Genomic DNA, 24,124 nt, shown 5'->3' on the forward strand with positions numbered 1-24,124 from the left:
CACACTCACAGACACACACACTCAGACACACACACTCACAGACACACACACTCACAGACACACACACACACACACTCACACACTCACAGTCAGACACACACACACACACACACACACACACACACACTCACAGACACACACACACACACTCACAGACACACACACACACTCAGAAATACACACTCACAGACACACACTCACAGACACACACACTCACAGACACACTCACTCACAGACACACACTCACTCACAGACACACACTCACACACAGAGACACACTCACAGTCAGTCACACACACAGTCAGTCACTCAGTCACACACACAGTCACTGTCTCACACTGTAACCCACTCACTCACTGTCACTCTCACACACACACTCACCCGCAAGGCAGGGGGTCGCACATGGCAGCAGTGGGGCCTCCGCACGGCAGGGAGGGGCCGCCCCACCTCCAGAGGCGGACACTGCCGCAGCACCCCCCCCCCTAAAGACGGCCCTCCACACAGCAGGAGGGTCTCTGCAAGGCAGGGGGGTCGCACATTGGCAGCGGGGACCTCCGCACGGCAGCAGGGACCTCCGCATGGCAGGGGGGGCCGCCCCCCCTCCAGAGGCAGACACCGCCGCAGCACTCCCCCCCCCCCCCCAAAGACGGACGCCGCCGCATCACCCCTCCCCCCCCCTGGAAGCGGACGTCCCCCCTCGAAGCGGAAGCGGACGCCGCTGCAGTGCCACAGCACCCCCCCCCCAAACGGACACCGCACCCCCTTCTGAGGTGGACACCTCCGCTGCCTACCTCCCGCCCCAGGCAACAAGCGGGGACACCCCCAGCCTGCCTCCTGCCCCGGGCAGCAAGCGGGGATCAGGGACAGGGGGGGAGAAGATCAGGGGCAGGAGGGGGAGGAGATGAGGGGGAGGAGATCGGGGGAAGGGGCTAACCCAGAGCTGCCAGCCGGCCCTCTTCCCTGCGTCAACCCAATCAGGGAGGGGGATTATTTTTTTTTTTTTTTTAATTTTGACGAGAGTAGGGGAATTCATAGAGCCGCAGCACGGCTCGCCAGCGGCCTACATCCACTCGCCACGGGCGTGTGGTTATGCCTATTTGTCGAACACTGTGTATATATATACTGAGTTATAGTTATGTTGAGTTAAAAAAGTAACAAAAACCCTCCACAGCAAAGCAAATAAGACAAAAACCCTCCACATCAAAGCAATGTTAAAAATGGTTTTTGAAGCAAAAAGTGACACTGTGTGCTCATTTGCATGTCATTTCCCAGAATCCCTTGCTGCAGTGGAAGTGCTGTTTGCTGGGTGATAATGGTGAAAGACATGGTTGCAGACCTGTCTAAGACATGCAGATGAATATACAGGAATATTTACAGTTGCTATATATATATATACACACACACACACACACACACACACACACACACACACACACACACACACACACACACACACACACACACACACACACACACACACACACACCCATGCATCACACACACCCATGCATCACACACACCCATGCATCACACACACCCATGCATCACACACACATCCATCCATGCCTCATACTGACACACACACACAAACACACTGAGGCATCATACATACACACATAAACAATCACACAATGTATCATATATACATACAGTGGCAAGAAAACTTTTTGTACCACAATGATAATTACAGAAATTCCTTAGTTTTTCCATGATAACCTTCTTGAATCAAAACCAGTCTTTTCTTAAATATCCAATATGGTTTCTATTAACCAATTCCATGTCTTTTGTAACAAAATGATGTATGAATTAGACAATGAGTAATTAAGAGTCAGGGTATGTGCAAAGTAAGTGAAACCCTGGTTTTATTAAAGGGATAAAGGGGATAATTAGAATCAGATGTTTAAATAATTAGGTAGATCTTCAGGGATGAGTTTGAAAAGCCCCACCCTATATAAAGATCAGAAACTTTGTGAATTTGGTCTTCACCATACAGGTGTGTGGAAACATGTCATGCCACGATCGAATGAAATCTCTGAGGACCTCAGAAAAGCATTTATTGATGCTCATTAGTCTAGAAACTGTTACAAACCCATTTCTAAGGTTTTGGGACTCCATCAATCCACTGTCAAATAGATAGTCTACAAATGGAGAACATTCAAGACCACAGTCCTCTCTACCCTGGAGCGGTCTTACTACCAAAATCTCTCCAAGAACAAACCGGCAAATAATCCAGGTAGTCACGAAGAACCCCAGACTAACAACCAAGGATCTGCAAGCCACTCTCGCCTTGGCTAATGTGAGTTTTTATGACTCAATTATCACAAAAAGACTCAACAAGAAGGGTGTTCATGGAAGGATAGCCAGGAGGAAACAACTGCTCTCTAAAAACAACATTACTGCCTATCTGAAGTTCTCGAAATAGCACAGATGATTCACAAGACATCTGGAACAATGTTCTCTTGACAGACGGGTTAAAGGTAAACTTTTTGGCCTCAATGAGAAACATTGTTTGGCGAAAACCAAACACTGCGTTCCAACAGAAGAGCGTCATCCCACCCGTCAAGCATGGTGGAGGGAGTGTGATGGTTTGGGACTGCTTTGCTGTCTCAGGACCTGGACAGCTTGCCATCATTGACAAAACAATAAATTCTGCATTGTATTAAAAGATTCTAGAAAAGAATGACAGGCCATCCTTCTGTGATCTGAGAATTAAAAGTTCAGTGGAATCTGGGGCTCCAAAATATTCCTGGCAACAAGAGACTGTTAAGTTCTCCTTAAACTTGAACAACTTCTTATAAAATTGGATAAGATCAGGCCCATAAAGATGTATACGAAGTATACATTCGGGGGTGTCCAGTTAGTAAACAATAAGATAACGCCTACCTGGCCCCACTCATATCAGAGCGTGGAGATAAATTGCGTAACGTATTCGTATATATCCTTGTAATACTGAGTAAACACTCCCCTAGACATCCATATGTCTTCTCCAGTAAGGTAAATGACTATCACTGCACAAAGTCAGATGTACCTTATAGCTTCTTGACTTCCAGGCCTGATCGTTGTCCTCTCGTGTGCCGTCCGCGGGAGTAAGTGGACAAAAACGAAGAGACTGCAACGCACCACCAAAAATGAAGAAGGAAGGTAGCTTGGATAAAAAATAATTTTAATAAGACCTTGACCCTTGGGGACCTTGAAAAAGCACCATAAGCGTGGAACATGTATGTCTACTTGCCAATGATCCATTAAAGCTATTTTTGTATCCAGGCTACCCTCCTTCTTCCGTGAGCTGAAGCTGAAGCAAAAGTGGATCATGCAGTAAGACAATGATCCTAAACATACAAGCAGATCTACAAAAGAATGGCTGCAGAAGAAGAAATTACGTGTTTTAGAATGGCCTAGTCAAAGTCCGGACCTAAACCCCAACTAAATGTGGCAGGACCTGAAGCGAGTTGTCCATGCAAGAAAGCTCTCAAATGTCACTGAGTTGAAGCAGTTCTGTAAGGAGGACTGGGCCAAAATTCCTCAAAACCGATGTGAGAGACTGACCAGCAGTTACACTTAATTGAAGTCATTGCTGCCTAAGGAGGTGCCACCAGGTTCTGAATCTAAAGGTTCACATACTTTTTCACACATGGATATTGAATGTTGAATCATTTGTGGATAAATAAATGTTGAAAAAGTATCATGTTTTTGTGTCATTTGTTTGATCAGGTTATCTGTATCTGTTATTACAACTTAGATTAAGATCTAATAACATTTTAGGTTTGAAATATGTGAAAATCCTAAGGGGTTCACAAAAATTGTCTCGCCACTGTATATCCATCAAGTTCAACCTATGCTAAATTTAGACAACAGATAGTTATCCAATATTTGTATTTACAGTATTTTGATCTAGAGGAAGGCAAACAAACAAAATTCAGTGAAATATCTCATAAGGGGAAAATTAAATTCCTTCCTGACTCCAAATAATAGCAATCAGATTTCTTCCTGGATCAACGTCCTTCCCATGTTTACAGCAAAAATACAAAAGTACCCATTGCTACATCTAATATGACAAAAAATACATAGTTAAATACTTAAATGTTTGTATTCTCATGAGTAAGGGTCATTTAGTTAAGAGAGAGAGAGAGAGAGAGAGAGAGAGAGAGAGAGAGAGAGAGAGAGAGAGAGAGAGAGGAGAGAGAGAAGAGAGAGAGAGAGAGAGAGAGAGAGAGAGAGAGAGATGAGAGAGAGAGAGAGAGAGAGAGAGAGAGATCGAGAGAGAGATCGAGAGAGAGAGAGATCGAGACTGGGTGGAACCTAGAAACAAGAGAAATAGCCAATATGGTGAAGTATGTAATTTTTTATATCACAAAGCGCTGATACAAATCCTACTTACGAAAAAGCAGGTAAAAATGGACATTTCAGGATAACATCCTAATCTTTCACTGCAAAACTAGAAACAGAAGCTGTGGGCGGGAATAGTGTTATATGGCCGTTTCATTGATGACATCATCCTCATCTGGGATGGCGAGGAACAGGAACTGTTCTTCAGACGTTCAATGAGAACGAGGTGGCTCTGTTGTTCACTCATGCGATTAAATCCACGCAGATTACGTTCCTGGATCTCAAACACTTTATGAATGAGGGTGATGGTCATATTCACACCAGAACTCATTTTTTTAGAAGTTGCTGTTAATAGCTACTTGCATGCCTCAAGCAACCATCATGTAAAATGACGAGAAAACATACCTAAAAGTCAGTTCTATAGGATTAAAAGTAATTGTAGTTCTCAACTACATTTTGTTAAGCAGGGTCAGGAATTGGTAAACAAATTTCTCGATAAAGGTTACAACAAAGAATCAGTTCTAAAGACGTTTAAAGAAGTAGAACTAGCTGATAGAAATAGTCTATTAATGAAATCTAAGACTAGTCATAATTTGAAGAATACTTCAGCTTGTAGCCTATGCGAAGGTAATAAAGTAATTGATCAGAATTAAGATGACTGCCCTAGGTTTATCACCAAGTATAATCAAGCTGCTTCAAAAATTAAAGGGATTTTAGGTAAATATTGAAACATCTTAAAGAGTGATCCTGTTTTAGGATCCTCTTTACCATTCACTATACCCCATACGTACAGGCGAGCTAAGAATATAAAAAATATCCTAGCACCAAGTAAATTGAGGGAGATTCCAATTGAATCATCCACTACAAGTACTCTACAAGGCAACCATATGTATGGGCGGAAACACGGTTTGACATGTAAACATCTGGTTGTCAGTAATGTTTTCAGGTCCTTTTCTAACGGGAAGGAACATGAGGTTAAAGGGAGGATACATTGCCTTTCAACATTTGTAGTTTGTTTGATCTCATATTCCTGTGACCCACAATATGTCGGCAGGACGATCCGTGCTGTTTCTTGTACTAGATTCTTGGAGCATAGAAGGAATGTCATTAATGGGAATCAGGCACTCAGCCTATCTAAACATTTGTCAATATTAGGTGGTGATAGATTCAGGAGGCTATGTCTTCGAGAGACCTTTTGGATCTACACTTTGGATACCCTGTCACCTAAAGGTTCTGTTGAGAGTATTGACACTAGTACACTTATCTAGGGCCAAGATCTTTTGCTGCACAGTGTTCCCCTTTTGTTGATCAAATCACCAACCGGTTTCAAAATTATCTACATTTTAATCATAACATACTCATGTTTTAGGACCTATTTATGTTTCTATATGTATTAAATAATCTTCAAATCAAATTTACGTTTTATAGTATAATATATAACATCAACCATGTAAATGTATCTTTCATGTGTTTTGTATCTGATTGTGGTTTTTATAAATATTCAATTTTATTTTGAGTTGGTTATTATTATTATTTATCTGTTTTAACAAAATGTCTCTTTCTGCATTACTTTTGTTTACCTATTGTATTTGCACATATTTTAGTCTCTCATCCCAGTTATTCAATGTGTATATGTTCATTTTTTTGTATGTTCCCAATATCAGACACTTTTTTTATGTTTAAGGGTTAAAATTGGATCTCCAATTAAATCTATTAGGGAAATTATATTTAAGGGCTATCCGTCCTCTAATCAGTAACCCCTGATGAAGTCGCCTGTTACCGCGATGAAACACATAGGGTTGCGTTGTGGGACTGTGGCACATTACTAGGAGCCTGGCAGAATCACCAGTACCAGAGCGACAGGACAGTGGCAGCTGAAAGAGGATCTGTGGGTCTCTAGGAGGGGTAAACAGTGCAGACGGGCGCTCCCTGATTGCGTCCTGAGCCGAAAGCGGAATCAACTACACGGCATACACAGCTACACATGCAGCTCTGGAGCTTAATGTGGGACCGACGGTGATCTATGTTAAGTGTTTCCACCACAGTTTCTATGCGCACTATCCACTTTTCTCTTGTGAGTGGACATTATCTATTTTGATTGTGTTATTAAACTTATTGTTATGCTATGGGAGCTGCGCTGTCCCTTTTTTGTATATATATATATATATATATATATATATATATATATATATATATATATATATATATATTCTACTCGCCCTATGTTCCAGAAGCAGGTTCTTCAGAGTTCTGACTGGGGTCCTCAGTGTGAGTCCTGTATATAGGTTTGTGTGTATAATCGTGTATTAAGATGTGTCTTGTCACCATTTGTTGTTTTTAGTTAGGAATGTGTCCTTTAAGCGCCTGTTAGAGAAACAGGGACCTTAAATTGTGGGAGAGAACCCTCCTGTCCAGTGGGGTTCTCAACGCATCATATCCTCCCTGCAAGCGGCCCCCCATTATATCCTTTATAGTAGGCCCTCCCCAGCGCAGGCATGAGTTACCAGGGAATGAAGCCCAGAATATTATTGTTAGCAGCGAGGTTTTTCCAGATGCAACGCATGTCAATAAAGCACTTTTGTGTTTATAAAAGTTCCTGGTGCCCATCTTTTTCCTGTTAATTCATGCCCGTCTTGCACCTACCCAGAACACTGCAAAGGCCTAAGAGACTGAGCACTGCCATTGTATGTATCTATTTGAAGTAGCCTCCGTTAGAGCTGGGTTAGAAGTGTTAGATTTGTATTTCACGTTGTAAGACGCTGGTTATTTCTGTATGGAAACAATAATGCAACCCACACCCTTACAATACATGCCACAAAAGAATGTAGTCATAATGAAATCAATAACGTCCTGAAGATATTCTTAACCGGAAGAAAAGTGTTTCTGGATGCTGAAAAAAACAAAACAAATTCCAACAACTAACTATACCGGTAATTAATTTTTAACATTTCTGATGCAAGGATTAGAAATGACACATGAATTCTCAGTTAGACTAAATCCAGGGACCCTTAGTAGTCCCTAACCAGGCAAAAAAAAACATGTCAATCCATATATTTGGTTGGAAGGATTTTGACTCTGTAAAGTAATAGAGGTTTTTTTTTTCTTGTGTAACACCCCTTCCCTCCTCGGGGAGATATGCGTGTTACGGGTGTTATGGTGCTACCTGTTAGGCTCACAAGAGGTCTAAGCCTTCGCGCTTTGGGGAGCATGGGGTGGCTGGTGCAGTGCCTCCACCCATGAGGATCCCTGCGTTGACGGGATAGCCCCTCACGGGAACGGGTATACCTATTTGGTATACCTCCAATAACCACAATCACAACAAAGTATATACAACCTATTTACTATGATCCCACAGTCTCAGCAATACAGTACACACAATCACAATAACCGTCCCCCAAAGTACTGAGGGTGCCCTGGGCACTTAAAACCCAATGGTCCGTCCAAACAGTCCCACCCAGATATATGTGAGGGCAGTGCTACCGTCCCGGTGTGGTGTTGGTGCACGTGCTGGTACCTTCCTGGCTACACGAGTACACCATGGGATTTGTAGACAGGTGGGAAGCGTGGTCCCATGATGCAGGGCCTCCAACACAATCCCCTTCTCGCCTTACGTTTGGTAGCACAACGCGAGCAATTCCGCAAGGCCTGGGAATCCTCAGCTGCAGTTCCGTCTGCTCCGCTGAGTTGTCGGTATACTAAGGGGGCAAGTCCCTTACTATGGCCGGCCCTACAATACTCTACTACAGTGTAGGGGAAGCTAGCTGGGGGCCTATGGGAAAAGGTTCTGGCCTAGTCCAGGGGGCTGACTTACTCCCTGGACACTACCTCTCCCTTCGCCGTTTCCGTCAGGACTGACCATGCCGTCTCCAGTCTGTGGAGAAAATCCTGAACGACAGGACCTCCCATTCCTGCAGCGCCAACCTCAAGATGGCCGCTGCCTTACACAATCCATATGTATGTGGCTGCGTCAACCACAACATGGCCGACACAGCTCACCAAACCCTCCCATGCGACGGGACCACTGTCAGGGAGGAGGCAAGGGAGGGTACCCTGCTACATTGTATTAACTATCTTCTAGAAAATATGGAAAATGCTTGAGCCACAACCCATCGTATCCAGAACATACTGTCCTGAAAGGTCTTGATGTGCATGGAATGGTTCAGAATCGAAGCATTTAAGTTTCTTAGATGTGGTGCAGAGATTTCTCCTTTTTTTTAACACAGGAAGAGTGGGGGGAAAAAGTCCAAGAGACATACGCCTTTTCAATATGCTGTGAAGATGCTTCCCAGAGAAAAGAATGGGCCTAAAATCTTCATTTTTCCAGGATAATTCTTGCCCTTTTAAGGAGTTGTCCACACACAATCCAGGTCTGGGGAAATGTTGATTTAAAACCAATTTTTGACTGCCTCCTAAAAATGGTGTGTAACCATGCTGTAAAATGGCTACAGTCATCTCTCCTGCTGACAGTAAGGCCTGGTAAATTATGGGCCTGCCAGCAGTAAATATGGAGGTTTGCCCTCACACTCTGGTGAGGTGCCCTATGTATGGATGGGAGTGGTCACATGTTCTGAATCCATGATTAGTGATGTCAGAGTTGTGCCAGCCCCCAGAGGATACATAAGGCACAGCACTGCTCAAAAGTTAGGTTGTTGGAAGTTGTTGCTAAGCTGTTGGAAGATTATGTAAGAGATTATGAGACAAGGAGCAAGTCTGAGTGCAGGCTTGGGAGGAGACAGCTTATAAGACTGTGACCAGGGACCTGGCACAGGGACTATCTCCCTGAGGGGAGATAGGGAATCCACCAATTTAGGGAAAGGACACCTTTCAAAGGGAAGTGTGGTGAACATGAGAGGCTAAGTACACCCACTGTGAGAGGCAGCTGGCCTGCCGCAAGTCAATAAAGATGATCTTGTTAACTCATACCCTCGTGTGTAAGTGTGGAGTGATTACACCGAGGAGTGCACCACAGAGGAGTTCCTCACCAGGACCATCCACAAGCAGACGCTGGGATCCTGATGAGGTGGAGGCGCTGCACTGGATCTAGGTAGGACTCATACACACTACCTCAGCTGCCTGTCTGGGTTGGCAATCCCCACACAACATCATGCGGGAGACTCAGGAGTCCTGTTGCCAACAGGTGCACCACCAGACACTACACTGTAATGGGGACTGGTTAGACCACAGGGGCCAATGTGAGATTGGGTGGGTCAGGCTAGGCCAGAAAATCCGTTACAGGTGCCTATTAAGATATTCTAAAATATGCTTTATAATTCATCACGTGTGCTTCTTATAATATTCGTTTAGTACACATATACAAGCTTTTACAGAATATCCAAAAACACTTTCACATACATATCTATTAAAATATCACATTCTAATGTTTGCGTTGTCTAGGCAGCTTAGAAATGCAGAGCTTCCAGGGGCCTGTGAAACCAGTCCCCCCGAAAGAAAAAAAAAACTAAAATAGGGGTCAAGTGTTTTGGTATTAAGAGGGGCATATTTTCTAATCTAGATTTATTTTTTTATGACTATTTTAAGACAGGCAAGAGAATGGGAAGAGAGCTCCCATGCGCTCAACCCGCAATGATACACTAAGGCAGGGGTACGCAAAGTGGTGGGGGGGGGCGCGGTGGCTACAGAGGTCCCACGTTCTGCCCCAAGGCACTTCAATTAAGTGCTATGGGGGCCGCGTGAGGCCTCTGCAGCTTCTCCTACCTGATCTGCAATGATGCGTCGCCATGGTAACCAGCATCAATTGACGCTGCGGGGTCACGTGATGTCAAAGTGACGTCACATGACTCCGCGATGTCATTTGACACCGGAGCCTTGCAGGAGGGGGGGTGCGAGCCGGGAGGCTAGAAGGCAGGGGGGGCGCAAGGTAAAAACTTTGCGCACCCCTGCACTAGGGGATGTAGGTGGGGACAAAGGGTAACATAAATGGGGTTAGTTGGAACAGGTGATAAAAATAAAACCATTAAAACAACTATATAAACCATGTTAAGAGATAACTCAATGGGTGGTAGTCCATGGGGTGATTGTAGAGGTGGCAGTAGTAGTGGGATGGGAGAGAATGGGTCCTCCATGAAGTTGAAATAATCTAATGGTAGTGAGGTGACTCGTGCTGCTCTTGACTCCTATCTCCATGAGGAAGCAAGCCGTGACTTGTAAAAGGCTTAGGAAGGTCTTTTAGACTTCGTAGGCATCCGTAGCAGTCGTGCCTTCTCCCCTCGAGATGTCATCAAACTCCAGAAAAATGCACCACAACTTTGCAAAGAAACCCATGGGACGCCTAGGGACCCAGCACTAGTGTTCATAGCAACGGCGTTAACATTGGGCCACATCACTGCTCATCTTTCGGACAGCCCTTCAATTGCCTACCATCTTAGCAGAATTTGTGAGTGCACTACATTTCAATTTCTAGTGTAATAAATTACTTTTTAACATACTGCTGCTGTTTCTCAAAGCCTGAGGAAGCTTGCTAACGCAAGCGAAACGCGTTGCTCGTCCTACTACTGTTTTGTGTCCACCGGCGGCTTCCGTAGCCAGGAAGTGTGGGGTGCATTCCAAAGCACACTGTGCGTTCCAACACTTCAGCCTGCTGCAGACACTGAAGGGAAGTTTCGCCGCCACGGGAAACATCTCCGCAACCTGCCTGCATCCTGCCGGGATAATGTATGTGTTGTCTACATTATTTTATTGTGTTATATTTTATTAAATTAGTACTTTTTACACCTGGATTTTTTAAATCTACTTGTGGGGGACCCTGGAGGCTCTAAGGACTCGAGTTCCGTCAGAAGTACAGCGGGCAGTCTAAGACCTTTCCCTCTGCAGAGTTAAACCCTCAAGGGTTTCATTCACACTGGCCCGTGTGAGTTTTCTATTTACATTTTATGCATATATTCATTTATGCTTGTCCCTATTCACTGAAACTTACCCTTGGATCTTTTTATTACTTTCTTGGGGAATCTGATATTCTGAGGATCTGTGCTCCAGGACAGCTGCCAGATGATTGGCGTACGGTTCTAGTGGAACCCCTCTACAGAGTTAAACCCCTATAGGTTTATAGCACATTAAAACCCCTCACACTGGTCCGTGTGAGTATTGATAATAGTTTACAGCACTTTTTACCACTTGAAGACTATCTGTCCCTTTTAGGTCACTCTATTCATACATTACACTATATGTGTTCTTTCTATTTCTGTGTCTGACTCGCGCTTCCCTTGTTTTTCTTATCTATTTTCTATTTTGGGGAGAAAAGGTTATCTCCCCTTTAGGGTGTTTGAGCTGCGGACGATGGACCCCTAGACGTTTACACCTTACCAACAAGGGGACAGGGTTTTCCAGAGTGTGGTAACTTTTTTCCATATCTTCTCTCATTGCTTTATAATTAACATTAGTCCTAAATTCAGAGAGCGCCAGAGTACGTTTTGTTACAATCGTGTCCGATTACAAGACATTGTTAACCTCTTAACAATTGGGGCAAAAACTTCCTGTACCTCATTTTCAAAAAGGTTGATGCATTATTTTTTCTCTAACAATGCAAAATAATTCTTCTTAAAATAAATCATCTTTGCTTTACAAAAATGAAATGAGAACTGTAGGCTTGCAAATGGGAATAAAAATATAATTAAGCAGTGGAGCGCTTGGCGCCCAAATAAAAAATGCAGATATACTTCCTAGTAATATCGTACTGTGAGTGGGAGATGCAGCGAGGATAGTTCTTGAGCAGAATGGAGTGGGTGTATGGGAAAGCATTTGTACGTTAGATCTCACGAAATAAGTTATGGTGTCTAAAATAAAGTGAGACCCTCAACCGTACAGTAAATAAAAATACCACTCGTGAGCACATTCACATGTCACAGGTCAGCAAACCTGCCTTTCCCCATTATCTCTTAGCATACAGTGCTTTCGCTGCAGTGAGGGATTCTGGGTAGTGACATGCAAACGAGCACACGTTAGATTTGAGATACACAGAATTAAAATCACAGAAAGCCTGGTATGTACAAGCATGTGACAGCGCATACTTCGGAAACAAAGCTGAAAATCTCAATGTATTAGTTCGGTTTATATCAGGAAAAAAAGCGCAGAAAGACAGAGAAGAAATTGCAGAGAGGAAGTTGTGGGTGAGGGAAGTTGCTATGGCAGCCAAGGTTTGAATGGAACGAATCCCGATGACACATCAAGAGGAGAAGGAACAGGGGATGAAAGGCGAAATAAAACTTTGCCGTTACCTGCGATGAGAAATAGACACAATTGGCAAACTGCATGATATGGCAAGGAAATGCAAGCGCGAGCCTAGGAAAAGGGGAGCCCGCCCAGGTTACACTGCAAAGGAAATATCACATGGTGAAGAAATATGGGGATGATGAGCTCTTTTGAACATTTATAAAAGCGCAATCCCACCGTTTATTTTTATTACATATGTTGAGAAAAGGTTTTCCGTATCAGAAATAAGAATTTATTTTAAAAAAAAATAAAAGGACTTGGCCCCCAAATGACTTCCAGCTTTCGTTGTGAGTGTAATGTATGGACACTGGTAGATGTGGTTAAAAGAAAGTAGCGGTACAATTCTCCCTATCCCCTTCAGTCAGCTTCTTAATGCTGGCACATTGATAAATACTGTCCCGCTCCTCTCCTTACACTGGGCACTAGTGATTAGCATGTCATTATACAGCGGAGTGAGCTGGAAGAAGCCACGATTTTACACCCGCCACATCTCCACTCCCTCTGCACACCTGCACACCTCAGAGTACTATTGCACTCCATTGTGTCCGAGTTACAGCCCAGGTCCCAGGAGCAGTTTATATCTTGGAGTGTCGGAGAGGCCGCAGGATCATTGTGCCACAGCTCCTCTGGCACGTTATGATCATGTAATCACTCTTTGGGAGCGACCACATAAATCGTGACGTCACCTCTTCCGTTCAGCGCACTCCATCTCCTTTAACAAACTAGCAAAAGAGTCCCCGACGCAGCTAGTAATCGTAATGTCATAGGACTCCCAGGACATCAGGCTTCAAGACGTGGCAGCTAGGTCACGGGGCTACCAAAGGGTTATTCAACCAACAAACGTACTGGAATGTCAGATCTTTGACGGCCCCTCTGGCAGCGAAAGCGTTATAACAGCGGAAGGTGCAGGAGGAAGTAACAGCATTTTAGGCTGAGCTCAGACAACAGGCGTTGTCGCTGCGACATTTTGTCACCACAACACAAATTGAACTTTTGGGCTACAGTCGCGTGACGCGAGCTGGTTCAGCCAATCAAGGCGAACCAGCTCCGTGACACGTTCGTTATACGCCCACGCCACGATCTGGCTCCTGCTGTTTGAGCACAGATCGCTGTGCTGCAGGAGCGGCGGGGGCGCGAATGCTAGCGAGCTGCCGTAGCAGCTTGTCTGGCAAGCCCTTAGGCATGGGACTGTCGGCTGGGCGATAAGTCGGTTTAAAGTACTGTAGCAGCAGCAACAGGACAATAGTGCTGAACAAACTATTATGCCAGATAATTCATGTATGTAGAGAGGGCATTGTGTGTACTGCATGGATGACTGACGAAGTGAGCATGAGAGGGTTACAGCATAAGATTTATTGGAGTGTCCAGACTGATGAGAGAAACATATGTAATCTTTAGCCTATGGCCTTCATGATATTTCTAAGAGATAAAAGTAGATATACATTATCAAGGACACATCTGACCCAAAAGAGATGACAATTTAATGTTGACACCTTGGTAGAAAGTCACCAGAATCGAATATAGCCCACACCGGGATACAACCCAGGTTGACGTTCACCTGCATTAAAGTAAATGATTTCACCAGTAGACCGTCATTCACTCCGCCACGTGTGTAAAAGCGCAGTCTCACACAGCGGGCCAAAAAAGGTTTTGAAAAACAACTTTGCACCCTTTGAAAGAATTCAGCCTCCGTTAATGTAACCGTTTGACTTATTTTTATCTTGTGACAAATGAATGTCCTTTTTGTCAGTCTGCTGCATTCAAGCAGATCAGATACATGTTTGTGTTTGACTAATGATGGCTAAGACTTTAGGGTAAATGTTCCCATAAAAGCGGATGCGACGGGCTCCTGTAAATACAGACGCACTTCTCATAACGCCCGTGTGTAAGGCCTGGGTCCCGCTGCATCCGGCGGCGCGCGCACGTGTCACTCACCAGACGTGTTCCTCCCGAGCTGGCCCCAGTCCCTCCACTCTGCAAGGCTCGCTGCGCACTGTGACGCGTCAGCCAGCAGGGGATACACGAGGATCGTGATCCCAAGCGGCGACGCGTCACGTGGTGCTGCAGGGAGCCAATGAGGAGGGGAGCGGTCTCGAGCTACGGGGGTTTGTGTGGTTCAAAATCTGCACTGTCCAGCATGACATCCCTCCCTGCCTCCCCTCCCTCCGGTGCCCGTTTCAGGCTGCGCGTGCTGGGAAGGTTGCGGCCAGCTCCTGCTGAGTTCGTCTTCTTCCCGGGGAGGAGAGGCAGAGGCAGCAGCAGCATATTTATTTATAAAATATTTTACCAGGAAGTAATACATTGAGAGTTACCTCTCGTTTTCATTCAAGTATTATTTGGTGGTGGTGGGGGGAGGGGGGGGGGGGCGGCTAAGGCAGAGAAGCAACACAGCAGAGGGGTTTCCATGTGTGTGCGCCTGTGTGTAATAGCCCCGCCCCCCACATCATTACACCCCGCCCCACCAACCCATTTTGGTCACGCCCACCCGCTCCAAAAAAGTTTCCTGCAGACCGCGGCGCAGTGAGTTGCACGCGCTGCCGGCAAGCAAAACAGCCGTGCGGACGCATGCAATGGGGCCTTAGCCTAAGACAGGGATTTCCAATGGCAGGAAAAAAACACAGGCGAGAGGCGTTTGGGGAAATTTATGGAAGCGGTAAATTTATAGGCAGAAAGTAAGGTTCGTAAAATGAGAAAGGCGTGTTCTCTGAACTGAATCCTACATAAAACAGAAGCTCGCGTTTAGAGCGCTCTAGTGCCTTGTATTAGTGTTGACTGTGCTGCCATAGTGACCCACGCGAGTGAACGTGTGTCGGAATCATTAAGGTGTTTTCCCTTCCCCCCCCCACCCCCCCCCCCCCACCCATCTTGCCATGTGCATCAGCTCCAGTGCTAGAGTGGACATTTGAAAGGTTACCCGACTTGGTAATGGCATGTATAAAATTCTGTTTTGCAGGCATCCTTTTTCTTAGGAAAACTTTGAAGGTGTTAACAAACATGTACAGATTTGTTGCGTTTAAAAAAAAGTTCACCTGGTACACCTGGGCACAAATATATTTCTTCAGTCCTGATCAATCTACTGCTGGATGAAGGCCTCCCAAAGGATCTACTGTATATATATACATAAACAATTAATGCAAGTGCCGCTCCACTGCAAATATACATTTATTTTACTTCTTGATTTTAACTTTATTATCTTAATCAAAGCAGGGGAGACACCACCCCCAAAAGTTTTGTTTTAGAGAAAGATGGATAAAATCTTCTCTGGGATTTAAAAAATTTTTTTTTTGAACAACAATGCAGCCCCGAGCACAGCCTCTTTGGAACAAATCAGAACGCTGCACGAGTAGTGTATGCTGGATTGTGTGTATTTTTGCAGCTAGGTTATGGAGCACAATATTGAGACAATCTGCATATCTTAAATAACAGTTTAGGACAGGGGAGAAGAAAACAGACATGCACCAGTGATTTCACTTGCAGCTTCCATATGGTGCAGAGCAGGACTGAACTTCAATGGTAACCTTTTAACACAGAATAAGTGCAATTCAAATGCAAATCACGGAAGCATTTAGGATAAGCGAGCTACATATCAAAGAGTTTTAGGAATGAGGAGGAGCGAGTTCTGAAGTATCACAGGAATTCTTCAAAAACGTTTTTAAAGCTGCAGTGCCATTTATTGTGCCAAAATACATTTAATGTTTTTAGAGCCTTTACATTGGCTTGTTAAAGACTACATACAGGCATACCCCGCAATGGGACCTGAGCATGTATGTAAAGCGAAAATGTACTTAAAGAGAAGCACTACCTTTTTCCCACTTTACGATGCATGTACTGTACTGCAATCATCATACACGTGCATAACTGAGGTAAATAACACATTTGTAACAGGCTCTATAGTCTCCCCGCTTGCGCACAGCTTCGGTACAGGTAGGGAACCAGTATTGCTGTTCAGGACGTGCTGACAGGCGCATGCGTGAGCTGCCGTTTGCCTATTGGGCGATATGTACTTACTCGCGAGTGTACTTAAAGTGAGTGTCCTTAAACCGGGGTATGCCTGTATTCATTTATAACATTACCCAGTATTCATTTCTTTTTTTGCAGACTCAAATGAAATGACAACCCCCCCATGCTTTCATGAAATATGCTCAAAATGCATTAAAAATAGCACTGATCGGTGCTCTCAAGTCTAAACTGCAAAGTTGTTAAACAAACCCCGATTGATAAAAAAAAATGTGTAATAGTGGTAAAGTGCATAATTGTACTTTTAACCAGCTGTTGAAATATTACTTGCATCTTTTCAATGTGAATAAAGTTAGCTTTTCATACTGGAATTGCTTAAAATCTCATTAACCCTTTCAGCTCCAGAGACTCTTGCAACAATGCAGTCCTGCCTGACAATGCAGAAAATTACACCTTTTTCCCCTAAATTTGTTGCCGTTTTCTGAAGTCGACCACTAAAGCAAAATGCTCGCCCTTGAACGTAAGTCCCTCCTAGAACCAGTGTCAAATCACCCAGATATTCCTTAAATGTGTCAGTAACATTGATACACACACAGTACAAGTATATTTAACGATACAAGCACGGCTCCATGAGTTTAGGGAAGTCAAAATCTATTGTTAAATTCGTGACAAAAATGTTTAGTCAAATATCAGAATTGCACCTTTATCAGGATTTCGAGCAACTGTAAAAAAAAAAAAAAAAAACACACACACACCATTGCGACAAGAGACGGTCGCCGTCTTTGGTATGTGTCAGCTGATCGACATTTTTTGCATGCGATTATTTTACCTAGAGATACAGCCTTGCTCTTTCCAAAGCGGTTTTTATTTTTAAAATCCGATGCTCCAATCAGGAATTAAGCGTCTGAAATATTAAGTGTCTGGGAGATTAAAATGGAGCTCTCCAGAGCCCAGTACTGGGTGAAGATTATTCTGGTAACCTCAGAAGCCAGAGATGAAGAAAATCATGATTAACACTATTTTAAAAAGCAGGACATGCTCAGGGGTCAAGATACTATAATGAGGTAAACCCATCTAGCCTACAGGAGGTATTGCTGCTCTAACTATCCCCTCATAACCAGTTTGTTTACATTACAAAGTACTGACCAGTTTGCTCTTAACCCCTTCAGCACTGATGAATCCCTTGACCGCTCTACAGAGCGACCATCTGATCCTTTTCTGGTTCTAGTCACGGGACCAGAAGTGAAGGGGGAAAGAAGGCTTGCCCCCAATATAGGGGATATATTGCTTTGTGTTTTCACGTTATATCCCTGGTCCCATGTAAGATTTATTGGAGTTATAAATGCATTGTCATCTGAAAATATATTAAAATGCATGCAGTGTTGCATTATTTGGATATATCCACAAATCGTCTTAAATTCACAACACTAACATGTTGGTGTTACACGTGCATTGTAAAAATGAATAGTGTACTCATAGGATCTTTCTTTGTCTCCCATATACAGGCATACCCCGCATTAACGTACGCAATGGGACCGGAGCATGTATGTAAAGTGAAAATGTACTTAAAGTGAAGCACTACCTTTTCCCACTTATCAATGCATGTACTGTACTGCAAGCGTTATATACGTGCATAACTGATGTAAATAACGCATTTGTAACAGGCTCTATAGTCTCCCTGCTTGTGCACAGCTTCGGTACAGGTAGGGAGCCTGTATTGCTGTTCAGGACGTGATGACAGGCGCATGCGTGAGCTGCCGTTTGCCTATTGGGCGATATGTACTTACTCGCGAGTGTACTTAAAGTGAGTGTACTTAAAGCGGGGTATGCCTGTAACCATTTATCTTAGTCATTAGATCCCAAACTGATTGAGAGATCTGTTCCATGTCACTGCAAGCAAACATCTTATTACCAAGACAGAAGAGACCCATGCAAAGCAGTGCAGACATTTAAAGTGGCTTACTCGTGGACCATAGAATCCATAGCAAGAAATTTATATAAATTAATTGCCCAACTGTTTAAAAAAATAAATAAAACACCTTTCCCGTCATTCCTAAAATACACACACTAACTTGCTGAGATGCATGTTGACGGGATGTTACATTCTCCCCCCCCCCTCCCCATTTTCTGTTCCCATACATAGCCTTATTTTTCTTTTTTTACATGTATTGAATGTGGATTCTGCAAAGTGTGGCTATATTAAAATAATAAAGAAACAACTCATTACATTTCTATACCAGGGGTTGTGAACCCATTTATCGTGAACAACCAGTAGCTCGCCCCTGCCTTCGCCACAGGGGGAAGGTGGAGGTGTGTGTCCTGACGGTACAGCGACCCCAGGTCAGAGCCAAGGTGTGAGCACACGCACCTCCTGCGCTGAAGCCAGGCCCATTGCATCTTTTGAGCGGGTGTGATAGGGCAAGGATGACTGCCTAGGTGCCTCACAGTCCCCCACCAAAGCTGCCCTGCACCTGCTCCTCTATGCCTCCATAAAAGGGTCAAGAGCAGTTTCCCTTAATCTTACATAAGTCATCTGTAACTGCTATTATTTATTATCTCCGTATCTGTTATTCATGAATTAATATAAGGGTCTCCAACCCTGGTCCTGAAGAGCCACAATCCAGTGTTAGTCTTACAAGTCATCTGTTTCTAAGATAGGCAACACCAAGCACTCTGTTCAATTAAGAGAATTGGGGTCCTTGGAAAATCAGCGATTTCATGGTGACCTATTAAAGCTGCTGCACTGGGTATCTCCTGGGGCAGCACTGGAGTTGCTTTGCTTATATATTCACTCATTAATTCACATATTTTCAATATAGGTTTTAGTAGCTCAGGATAATTTTCATTTATCAGAAGTAGCTCTCATTACTGAGAAGGTTGGAGACCCCTATTCTATAAGAGTCCCTGACTTGTTGGTATAACGGATGTGCAGTTTAGTTTCAACTTTTTGTAACACCTTTAAAAGTACATGCATTGAATTTTCTAACAGTCCTATAAATATATATTGCTTTGTCAACATAGTAAACACATTGCGTGTGTGACTAGACAAAAGATGAGAAGCCGTTCAGAGAGAATGACCAATTTATTCCAAATTAGTTTCAAAATTATCTTAAAAGTTCAAGACAGAAATTATACAAAAAAAGAAAAAAAAAAAAAGAATAACCAGCCACTACCCTAAAAGCAAATTGTATGCCTTGTATTAAGAAAGCCATAGCAAGAACTTGTCTTGGGAAAGGGAAAAAAATAAAAATAAAACCAATAATTAAAAAAAAAAATATATATATATTTATGCAAGAATAAGATTCAACATCCACAGCACCCTGTGCCTCTTCATTTAATACAACTATTACATCATCACCACGATAGCATTGGACAGAGGTATAGTGATGGGAAAACGATCTGCATAGTTACTTGTTGCTGGACACATCGGCGGTAATGGTTTGATGGGTTACAGCAAAAGAAATGTTCCCTGCTGCAGACAAGATAGTCTGCGGTGCATGATCATTTTTTAGATTAAACTACCTATACATGCCGTTTTTGAACCACCCCCCTTTCCCATAACCAAAGGAGAGCAGGGGCTTGGTCTTCCTTTGAATTCGGTGTCATGAATCATATGCACTGTTTTGCTTGGTCCTACATTGAATTCTATGGCACAGCTCAGTTCATACACGAGTGTAATTTGTTTGCATTTGCATAAATGGAAAAACAGCATCACAGCTAGCGAAAGACTGCACTGAATACAGAAGCACAATGTTAACCACTGTTTTACTACCAAACATGTAACACTAAAGGTTCTTTTAAAACACATTTTATGCAAACTACCACCTTACGAGGTATCAAGACTTACAAAAAAATATATGCAATATTGCGTCCTCCCCAGAAACGGTCTGATGGTTTCTAGATAATTATTACGGTTATTCATTTCGGTCATGGGAAAAGTCCTCTCTCCTTCACTTGTTACCGGGCTTAAACTGCATTTTTAATCACCGCGCTTCATATATAGAGACATTAGTGACAAAAGAAAAAACACTAAACAAAGCTTTTCAAAGATACCATTTCTCTATATTTCGAAGTAAATCACACACATGTTTGAAACCTTTAACCATTTCAGTAACGAACTGTAAGGAGCTTGTTCCCAGCTGACTATCACATGCACAAGTGCTGTGTTAATAGGACACAGAACAGAAAAAAAGGAACTCTACCCAATAGACTACATTGTATGGAAGTGTACCATTGGGTACCAAAATTAAAACTAGAAAATAAAAACAAAAATTAAGTACTTTATCAATTCAATGGTAGAAGAGGGCAGAGTGATTGGTAGCTGGTGGGGTTGGTTCCCAATTGATAACAGACTGTTTGCTTAGACAGAACGGTGAAGATGACTTTTCAAACCTTGATTTTATTGTTTTGTGAAGGCAGGGGTTGTGTGGAAGTGCAGAAAAGGGTGCAAAGTTAACCATCCCAAGGATGCGGTGGTAAAAGCCGCTATTAAAAATGATTCTCTTATGGTAATAAAGGCAAACCACCCGGTGAGCAGAAGATAAAGATAGCAGCCTTAAAGCAGTACACTAAATGAAAAAGCCTACTGTGATTAACCAAATGCCTACTGGGTACAGACAATGGAGTAGACCCGCTCTACTGCTAGAGCTTTGTGTTTGTAAAGAAATGGTCAAATTAAATAGTCAAATTTAGCCACATTAACAAAACATTTAACAAAGCTCCCCCCAGGAAACCAGGACAAAAACCTGACCTTTCAGGTCAAAAGGGCACAGACAGGCCTTTCCAAGCCATGTAGCTGAATGAGTTCAAAGATTGGCAATAAAGGAAATAAGGAAAGCTTTAAAGAAGCAAATGGGAACCGACGGTTGAGTTTATCGGACAGTCACACCAAGTTTCTCCAGCACACGTACTCCCTTCTCCTGATACTCTTGGCGAGTCATCCAGAAGTTGTCTTTGTCTTTCATGATGTCCGCTAGCACTGCGCCTCCCAGGAACACCATGTGCTTGCGACGGGGTGGATCTTCAATGCGGATCTTAAATTTCTGCAAGGAAGAGAAGACCGCATTGTAGAACATCCATGAGCACAAGTCTATAAAATGACATCTCATTCGTTATATACATAAAAACAAAGGTGCGTGTGTGTGTGTGTGTGTGTGTGTGTGTGTACACACACCAAGTCACTTGCAGAGGAGCCACCTCCTTGCCCTGTACAATCTGTGACAATGAGTCAATTGCAGAGCAATAAATTATTTCCTAAACTCCAAACAAAAAGGTACAATTTAGTATTAAAAGACCATTGTAACTGCCCTTTGTCCCAACTCCAGTCCAAACAAAGGAGAATGCTTTTATTGATAGAGAAAAGACAAGCAAAAAATACCCATCACTTTGACAACGAACCTACCCAATATCATTAAGAAACTGTAAAATTCAGGACAGTGAACTACTGCCACTGGAATACGTAATAGATTAAATGCAGGCAATTGAAACGTAAAACAAAGTAAGACCATTTTAAAATGTTTGTATTTGTAAACTTCACCATAAAATAATATCCAAATGGTTTTTATTTACATAATCTGTTTTACAATTTAGAAAAAAGAAAACCATAATGGACAATAAATTATGGATCATATTATGGACAATAAAATAGTTACATTAAGCCATAACAAATGAATTTTATAGGATCGGTGATCAGAAAAACATATTTGTCAAAGGACACAGAGTAAAAAAGTTTCACTTCACAAGTGATTGAATCTCGCCAAAACCCATTACAATGAGAAAGTGCTTCATTTATTTTTGATGAACCTTGTGGGATTGCCAATTAATGTCACAGCAAATTCAGTGAATTTGTTGTTTATGGTTTACATGTAAATTACACATTTGAAACAGGAAAAGCGACAAAAAGTGCAATTGCAGCTCTACAGTAATTCACAGCTTATTTATTTTCAATTAGATTCTCTTTAACCTTACTACAAAAATGTGAATATAAATTCAATAATAAAAATAAAAAAAACACTGTATATATCGTAATTCTATTAAAATAAATATTCATTGTATAACACATTTTGATATTACTATACATTTCCCATCATACACTGGTACACATACAGACATGAACAGAGCACAGATTTTGAAATGGTAAGCCTGGGTTTTTTTTGGCTTACATGGGTGCTGCGCCCATGATCGGTTAATAGAGCAAATCTGACTTCCTTGCTCCCTCTAGTGGCACATATGGACATTTCTCAGTAGGACTGCTCAATTTTGATTTCTCCTACAATTAAAGGAGCAGCCAAACTTCGTCAATAGCAAAAGAAGTAGAGAGCCCATAATGAAAGCAGTATGTATATCCTGGGATAATTGTGACAGCGCAAAGAGGTTTTAGGGCCTATATTTTTGACATGTTATATTATCTCATAAGGAATTAAACAAATGAATAAGGAATTAAACAATTAATAAATTAAACAAAACACTACAAATTGTAAGAGCAGGTCAAGTGCAACGCCAGTATGGAACAGAAGCTTAACTGCATTCACCATGAACCAGAACGATGTTAGTAGGAGAGAAGTAGCGGATTTAGGGCAGCAAATGTAACGGAAGTTTGAGTCAGAGAGGCATATTTTTGCCTTTGCACCACACTGTAAAAGTACAATCTCTGCTGGTCTTGTGCACAGTGCCACCTTCATTTTACCTCTGGTGTGACAGAATATATTCTATTGAGATATTCTGCACAAACCTCACCACTGAAGCATATGCAGACTCCATTATACTGGAATAGGCTGTGTTTTCTGAGGGAACAAGGTCACGCTACATCTTTATACTTTGCTTAAACTCAAGCGATTGCAGATGACAGAGTAGCAAGATGAGGCTGAGGCCCCGCTGCACGCGTCCGCCTTGCCTGCCGGCAGAGCGTGCAAGTCACTGCACCGTGCGGGGGGCATGGCCAAGATGGGTTGGGGGGGGGAGTGGGGCACGGCCATGACAGGGGGTAATGTCTCTCTCAAGGCTGTGAGGTCCCGCAGATGTCACAGGCCCCCCCCCTCCCCCCTGCAGCTCCCCACAAACCATAGCCGGGGAGAGACAGTGAGCGGATCTGTGCCCCGTCACCCCCTCAGCAAAACACAGGGAGAGGGTAGCCGCCTCCCTCCTGTTGCCGCCTTCCTCCCTCCCGCAGTCACCTCCCTCCCCATTGGCTGACTGCCGCACCACGTGACGCGTCAGCGCTCCTCATCACGAGAAGCTTGCAGCATCGGCCGGCTGACGCGTCACAGCACGCAGTCAGCCACGTTGGAAGGAGCCAGCGGGGACCTCCAGACTGGAGGAAAGGAGCCGTTGGCCCGCTGGTGCTGGCGGATCCTTAGCATGACACTTGACATAAAAAAAATAAACGTAAAAATTAAAAACGGCCCAGACTTTTCTGAAACCAATGCTACTTAGTTTATCGAAATCATGATTTTATTTTTTTTTAAACCATCACCCGGGTGTAAACCACTACACGGCTATTGGTTTATTTTGGTCCTTGTAGGACTGCACTTCATTAGATGGCTTTTAGCCCTCATAGGCTTCTTTACCATGGTCACCCATTACCGCGATGGTGGCCATGTGTCCATTTCATCATTGC

The 24,124-nt window shown here is 43.2% G+C and overlaps 1 protein-coding gene across 1 annotated transcript in view; it reads right to left on the bottom strand.

Moving 5' to 3' along the window:
- Nucleotides 1-19,572: 19,572 nt before the first annotated feature.
- The window catches only part of ACTR2 (actin related protein 2), a 42,819-nt gene continuing 38,267 nt past the window's right edge, over nucleotides 19,573-24,124 (bottom strand). The window contains exon 9 of the mRNA XM_075596111.1: nucleotides 19,573-21,551. Coding sequence (XP_075452226.1) covers nucleotides 21,381-21,551 — 171 coding nt within the window. The 3' untranslated portion in view covers nucleotides 19,573-21,380. The remainder of the gene's footprint in view (nucleotides 21,552-24,124) is intronic.

Source organism: Ascaphus truei, chromosome 4 (genome assembly GCF_040206685.1).
Source record: "Ascaphus truei isolate aAscTru1 chromosome 4, aAscTru1.hap1, whole genome shotgun sequence".
In the NCBI taxonomy this organism is placed as follows: Eukaryota; Metazoa; Chordata; class Amphibia; order Anura; family Ascaphidae; genus Ascaphus; species Ascaphus truei.